Source organism: Opisthorchis viverrini (genome assembly GCF_000715545.1).
Source record: "Opisthorchis viverrini unplaced genomic scaffold opera_v5_67, whole genome shotgun sequence".
Classification (NCBI taxonomy): domain Eukaryota; kingdom Metazoa; phylum Platyhelminthes; class Trematoda; order Opisthorchiida; family Opisthorchiidae; genus Opisthorchis; species Opisthorchis viverrini.
In genome coordinates, this window is record NW_008751722.1 from 1,906,161 (window position 1) to 1,914,086 (window position 7,926).

Genomic DNA, 7,926 nt, shown 5'->3' on the forward strand with positions numbered 1-7,926 from the left:
ATAATGTAATGTACGAAAATAACCAAAAGTTGATAAATTGTCTGTCAGGCTAGAAAATCATGTTTATCCCTTATTTTCTATCCTGAATGACACTTCATTTTTTTGCCAGAGATCAATGTTATCCGTGCATTTCGGCTGAACCATCAAACTAGAACCAAAATGTTTATCATTTTAACGTTCCTGTTATATGGGATCATGAGCAGCCTAGGATCAGAGTTCACAGTTAACTTCGTGCCTTCGTCTTTATCTATTCAACTGGGTGACCAAAAAGTGACAAACGTGAGCTTCAAGTGAGTTTCGTTATTCTCTCTCCAGAACAAATATTTCACTCAACGACATCAGGAAACGGAAATTACTGTAGATGGTGTTTCCGCCACTGTTGAAGCATTATAGATGCGAAGGCTTCAATCGACCTACCTATAGGGCACAGGAAAACTCGTGAGCTAGTCATTTGTGGTCTGATTGAGTATTCTAGGTTATTCTAACTATCTGATAAAGTTTCCTTCACCTTTCAGGACCGAATGCAAGTGTTTTTAAATGAGCTGTGATATTCAAGTAAACTGCTTTGTTCGAAGATCTTCGTTTGGTACGCTGACTTTTATCTTGCTAAGTAGCTGCCTTCCACAGGCGTGTTTGGCGAGTTTTACATCTGAATGTTTGTTTCAACTTTCACTGTCAAGTTTGCGATCCGAAGTGGCAGGGACCACTTGAATTCATTCCGGAACTATGATGGCACACTTCGAAAGTATCATGTCACCCAAAGTCAAGTTTGCGATCCGAAGTGGCAGGGACCACTTGAATTCATTCCGGAACTATGATGGCACACTTCGAAAGTACCATGTCACCCAAAATAAACATGCTGGGTGCATTGAAATGCTGTCAACAGTACTGACACTAATAATTAAAGTATTACGAGTAAGGTTTAAGTCGTCTTTGTTCGGTTGCGTTCTCACTTGGTAGTTTTCTATAAAAACTGCTGGAATAAAATTCATCAGCGAAGCCACCGTATACGCTCTTTCTCTTCCCGAAAAACTTATCAAATTTGTGTCTTCCGTATGCAGTAATACCATAAGGCTTGTACTAATTGTTTATGTTTTGTGGTCACCACCCTTGCTGATGCTTCCCACAATCCGGACTTTTATCACATTTTTTACACATAGTGCTCCGTCTCCAGAACAGCTCACTTTTGAATTCACTTATCGCGATTCCAATGGTGATTATATGACTGACGCGAATGCCACAGCTGTGAAACCTCTCGACCCGCTTGTTGTCCCTCCTGGATACCAAGGTCCAATCAGTATCCAGATTGTTGCCGCCCATCCTGGCCGTGTTTATTTGGGATTGAATAAAACTCAGGGTTCCACAAAAATTCCCAAGTAAGTGATCTCTTTCTCTACGTTGGTTACGGATTCCCGTCAGTTCTCATCAGTCATCTTTCTCCATCATTGCCAGGACTTGTTTCAACATGTTTTTGGCCGAAATTGCGATCTTTTCAGGCGGGTCCCAATCTCGCGCGGGTGTTTCCTCGACTAGTGATGAAACCTTTGCAATCCAAATTCCAAGTTCGTTAGACAAGCGAGCAACCACCCTTTGTTGTCACTTACCGTAGGACCGCCCAACTTATGCTAGCAGGCCAATCTTACTGTCAATTATCCTACTTTATGGCAACTTTCTCCTGGAGGAGGACGGGTCGGCTTCAGGAGCATACTTAATTGCTGAAGGGTCGGTAGCATAATTGGGCATAATGGAGTAGATGCCTGCGGTGACTCCAGGGTCACACCATTTCTGTTCGAGGATGCAGCGCTAGCCTTTGTATAATCAAGTGCAGACTATAAGGAGGATGTTACGATCAAGACCGTCAAGCAGGCTATAGGTTCTGAGGTTGATCTCACCTACCCACTCCATCAGTTCTGGCGTCTGTTCGGGTTCACTTCTTTAATCCTTGTCCTCCCAAGTGCTGCCCACAGGGCACCTTTGTTACGTTACTACTGGTGGCCGTCATACTATTGGTAGTCCCGATGAGTAGCACTGAGCAATAAGTAGGAGTCATAGATCTCCTCGTCACATGTGGAACCTTTTTATGGTGGAGTGCTTCCCACCATTGTCGCCATTTTCTCTATATGGTATTCTGTGCGGGGGCCTGGGTTGCCAACTTAGAATCCATTATATCCTCGTGCCACCACAGCCAGAACCCCGTTAGCCTATGTGCATCAGCTGTCATTTCATAATTATCACTGTTGCGCGACTGTGACTGGAGGACTTTGCAAGTTTCTTGTTCCTTCTGACCGAAAATATTTTACTTTCAACAATCTAGACCTGTACTCCACACGTCTCATTACTACCTTGCATATCAACTTGATTGTTTCACAAGTGGAATCGGGTGCGTTTAAAAAGCGGAATGTTGTGCAGCCTCACGTGAGCGGTACACTTCAGATGCCATTAATCAGGCAGCTACGTTTAAAAAGCGGAATGTTGTGCAGCCTCACGTGAGCGGTACACTTCAGATGCCATTAATCAGGCAGCTGCATGGGTTAATTTCATTAATACTTCTAATTGGTCGTGAATTCCTGAGAGTTTTCCTTAAACTGAGTCGCTATTCTGTTAATACCAGCTTATTCGTCGTTTGACCATCTCTATCAGTGTTGTTTATCAGCTGCCAATGTCGTGTGCTAACGTCTCGCTTGTTGATGATCCGCGTTCCACACCGAAGTGGAAATCGTAGTATCTCATCCGTAGCACGTTTCCTTAGACAACATGTATCAAGCCTTTCAGTTTTCGCTCAACCCGAACGTTCTCATCCCTCTACTTGTTATTCCAATTATCTGCAGCTTGGATCGCGTTGTTTGTGATGTGTTGGTGATGCATCTTCAATGGCTGGAAGTCTTGCAAATCGTTGTGGGTTGGTTGTATTTCATCGCGTGGACCGTATCGTTTTACCCCCAGGTATATCTTAACTGGAGACGGAAGAGGTAAGTACACGCTAAAAACTTTCTGAGTTGACTTGGCCTTTGCATGACAAATTATTGTTTGAGCGTTCACAAATTTTTCGTCATTTGTGCAAAAATGCCGACCTGGTCAAGTGCATAAACAACCGGAATGTAGGACAAGACCTTTGAGCAGACCAGGTTTCAACTTACTTCGTGTGCATCAGCGGACCGCATCTAAAGAGTGCCTCAGTTGCATCCTCTGTTCGACGTAGAGGATTGCAAGCCCTACATATTCATCCCTATAGGACATTTTTGCATATAGGAAAAGCTGATCATCTATGTTGAACTACCGGTTAAGTTTAGAAAACAATCTCTATATATACTATCACTTCGAAAGGTGACTGTGGACTACGTAATTCTTAGATTTTCATCGTTTAACTTAATGCTAAGGAGCACAGTATTTAAGCTGACGCGTTTTTTCGTTACTAGAAGTTGCATGAACTCTATTCTCTGTCTGTTTATTTTAGCGTCGTTGGCCTGAATCTGGATTTTTTGTGTCTCAACATTGTTGGATTCTTCGTCTACAGTATTTTCAACCTGGCTGTTTACTTAAGTCCAGTGATTCGAGTAAGTAAACGGGGGCGAGTTTCGTCTCATTCGTAAGTTTGATTAACGTGGCACTCTTCCAGGGATTCCACTTTAGTGTGGACACCAAAGCAGTCCTCGTAGATGTCCAACGCATGCTTGTGCGCGTTGTAACTGTTGCGTCTTTCCCGTCAATTTCGACGTGCCAGCACGAAATTTATATCGCCGTTTGCAATAGTTTCCTTCATGTCGATCACCTGTCGACTAGTCAGTGAGATTACAACAATTCCACTGCGTGTGTATACGTCATTCAGCGGATGTGCAGAAAAGGTCTCTGTTCGTAGCACGGACGGTAGTGTGGCGATCGAAAACCATTTTGTTTAGCTGGTCTATGCCAGACAACACCAGATCACTTGTGTGGCACCGCCTATTGCCTATGAACATACACTTAACCGCAGATCAGCCGAATGATATGATGTTCGATCTCCTAACTGAAAGGCGTGTGACTTCAAACTTTTCAAATGATTTGCAAGATGTGCACTGGTGGTGGCTCTTAGCAAGGACAAAAACAACTCTACAGTGTTTCGAGGATTCTCAGGACAGAGTGCATTTCTTTACAGAAAGAAATCGAGGTCTAACTGCAAAATATCCTCACTATTTGTAAATCGTAAGACATCACCATTTGAACGTATGGGACAGGTGATGTTCTAGAGAGATATGTCTGTTTATTGAATCGCTTTTTTAACTGGGTTTAAATTTGCCGTCCTTTGAGGCCCAACAGAGTCTGACTATCTGGAAAAAGCTGGACTGAGATGGTCTGAACCGTTGCAGTTTCGTTCATTGGGAAATATTGAAGTTGTAAAGAAAGCCAAACGGGGTGTCAGCTGTAATCACTGAAGTTTTGATCCAGTTTACATGGCATATGGTTGATGAGCTCGTGTTTGTATTGACTGGGAGATTAATGCTAGTTTATATTCATGAAGTTTATGAGGTACCCAACTACGCTATTTTTGTCGGTGTTTGTAACCATTAGTTTAGTAGTTCTGGTGTCCCCACCCAAATGAATCAAACCTGCTAATAGTGGCCAGTGATTTGCTGCCAAGTCGTGACTTGACCTCTTGACCGTCTCAACTGGATATATAGTTGGTTGGAATGTGCTCTGCCAGGAAGATGGCTTTCGAAGAGTGTGACCAAGAAAGCTAAATTTGTGATACCATCTCAACTATCACCTGTTCCGTCTCCCATTTGCTTATTCTCGTCGTTGCACATTCAGTGTTTCTGCCCTCGCCACTAGCCTAAATATATGGTGCTGCCAGTCAAGTGGAGGGGAAAGGCCGTACGGGGAGCAGTACAACTATATCTGTCCCCACCCAAATGAATCAAACCTGCTAATAGTGGCCAGTGATTTGCTGCCAAGTCGTGACTTGACCTCTTGACCGTCTCAACTGGATATATAGTTGGTTGGAATGTGCTCTGCCAGGAAGATGGCTTTCGAAGAGTGTGACCAAGAAAGCTAAATTTGTGATACCATCTCAACTATCACCTGTTCCGTCTCCCATTTGCTTATTCTCGTCGTTGCACATTCAGTGTTTCTGCCCTCGCCACTAGCCTAAATATATGGCGTTGCCAGTCAGACTGTTGGTGCTACGACCACATGAACTGCTAATCTCTGATTGTTCCATATTTACTTTCTGGATAGGTTTTAGTCCCAGTAAACGAAGTTTCGACCGATGCAGTCATTTCAGGTTTCGAGCTCGACAACTGTGTCAATCTGGCAGCTTTTTCTCTGGTAGGAAAGTTAATGTAGTCCTTTTTTTATTTATTCATTCCCTACCTGAAGCCACAAACCAAACGAGACCATGTCCGCTCACCAAGGAATAAAGAGGTTTTTATCAGACTACAGTTCAAAGACTCTTAGTCACAAACCACGGGTCGTAATCTGCAGTAGCTCTTCATTCAATTCTGCTGTCAGCGATGTGGCAAATCAACAGTCGAAGCGAAATGCTTATTACACCCAACGTTTTTGCTTCCCTTCTACACCAATTCACGGTTGCCGTTACAGTACATATCGAAGCTCATGAGGAAGCGTGCCGCAGCAGTCGCTGCAGTATCAACTTGGCATGGTCCATGGAGCGATGTTGACCAATCGATACCCATGAAGCATGAATGCATAGGTAATCTTGAAAGAAACCAGGAGCTTGCCTCAGGACGAAGAACCAGGTTGATTTTTGTTCTTAGTGATGTTGAAGATATTTTTATGGAATGTATCCATGTTAACAAAGAAACACGCGAGTTTGCCTGCGATTGGTCTCAGTCGCACCTCATCAGTTAAGTGCGAAGATAAAATAGAAAACTAGGTTAAAATAGTGTACAGTGCTGCTATACCATTTGTATAAAAAGCGGCGCTATCTTTTATGTGGTGAGGAACTCCTTGGGGCCAAGTCAAGTCAGACTTCCTCATGTCTCTTGCTTGCTTAGAGGGAGGTCACCTATCCGAGTGACGATTTTTGATGTTCTTTTGAATATTTAGCTCGTCTTTAGTATTTTGGCAGTAAAAATCGAATAGGTTGATTAGGGATGGAAAAACATAGAGGATTAGCGCTTTTCATGACTCGACGTATCTGATTCCGAGTACTTTGCTCTTGATGAGTGTCACTCATCGTGATCAAAACATTTAATCGTGGGAAAACTGTTATCTTCGTTGTGTTTTCCACCACTAATCAACCCAAACAAATGCCACACAACACAGTCTAGTCGAACTCGTTCGTACGGAGTACGGCGCAAATATTCTGTCGTAAAATCGAATAGCACCACGCAGCCCTTGTCGTCTTGATATTTGTTTAGTGTTTCGACTGTGACTGGTGTTTCAAACTAGCTTTGAGGATTTTATTCGATGTCACCGAGCATCTCCATCGTCTCCGTTTTTTATTCGCGCTCTATGCATGGGTTGATTGGATTTATTCAATAATTCAACGGTAATTCCCCGCGAAGGTGACGGATATCCATACTGATGTAGGGGATGCCAGTTTTCTTTCCGTTTTCCTTTCAACAAGTTTTGTCTTTGGAGTATTATTCGGAAGCAGCATCTTGCGGCAGGCAACATAGTATTGTTGGAGTATAACTTCTCAAGGTCCTCCGTATCGCTAAACACCGAATGTTTCAAATCCGAATAGAAGTCTATAAAACACCTACTCCCATCCAACTAATTTGAATTCGCCTATCGCCTCATCTTGGCGAGGGACGAGGGATTGCTTGTAGCAACGTTTATCCCGTCTATTTTTATATTTATTCACCGTCACTCGAACTGTGAATCCTGTTTAGTCCTCACTAGACAGTAGGAGCGTGTTGGTTCTCATCTCTTCTACATGTTGCTTTCATATCACAAGAAAAACAGGAGTTGAACTTTTTGTAATGTACTACTCATAAGGTTGCTGAAAACCTATCGACAGCCCACGACCGGTTTCGCCCTTCTTGGGGCTCATCAGGGAGGCGCAGTCCACGGGTTTCTGTCAATCTTATGCCTGAGAACATCGTTAACGAGAGATTCAGCTGGGTTCCAGGTGAGTCTCTCGAAAGAACCAAATTAGTTTGCAGATGAGTGTATATTTGCTAAAAGGAGTTGAACTTTGTTATCATTACTGTTGTCCCAGTGCGACGGGTGAACATGTTAGTGTCCGGACGACGATCAAATGACTGTGTTGATTGTTCCGGTTGTTGATGCACTTGCGATGCACTTACGGTTCGTGAATGCTCAGACGCTTTGGAGATGTGAACCGATTTTCCAGCTTATCCTAACTCCAGAGCATCTTTTACGATGATGCCATTTTCGCCTCAATGAATGTCGATTTGCAGTGCGTCTTCCGTGGTGCTTCTTCTTTCACTCTTTCTCCTCTGTCTATTTCGGTCCTCTAGGCTCAGTATGCGGCCATTTATCCCATCGGCGTTATTCCCGTCATGGAGAACGATATATTCTTTTCCGTGCATGCTTTTTGTATCTCCGTATTCACTGGATTTCAGGTGTTCATGTACGAGGTAGGTGGTGGTGTTTACAATACGAGCTTGTTTTCCTTGGTCGCCTGTCTGTGAACATGTGCTGTTTGGCTGTATCAGTGTTTTGGAGTTTTTGACCTAGCAGTAGGTGCACTGAGTGCATCACTAAATGCGTTTCTTTACAACTGCACTTCTAGGTCAACCCTAATCAGTCCTAAGTCTTGTTCTCAGTCTTTTGATCTCCGAATCTTCTCACCTTGGTCCCGTTCAGTGTACATTACAACCATTTGAAATGTAGTAGAATCTATCAAATTAAACCGGGCTACCTACCGTCACAGATGTATCGTAAACAGGCAATGGGAATATCTTCGCAACGATTGATTTCTTCGTTCGTTATCCCACTCCTTATGGAACCTTAACTGTT

At 43.3% G+C, this 7,926-nt stretch overlaps 1 protein-coding gene across 1 annotated transcript in view; it reads left to right on the forward strand.

Annotated features, from left to right (window-relative positions):
• T265_13441 (hypothetical protein) overlaps positions 1–7,597 on the forward strand; it is a gene marked incomplete at both ends in the record, with an annotated part of 10,447 nt that extends 2,850 nt beyond the window's left edge. The window contains 4 exons of the mRNA XM_009168858.1: positions 110–290; positions 1,161–1,376; positions 3,455–3,554; positions 7,425–7,597. Coding sequence (XP_009167122.1) covers positions 110–290; positions 1,161–1,376; positions 3,455–3,554; positions 7,425–7,595 — 668 coding nt within the window. The remainder of the gene's footprint in view (positions 1–109; positions 291–1,160; positions 1,377–3,454; positions 3,555–7,424) is intronic.
• Positions 7,598–7,926: the final 329 nt, after the last annotated feature.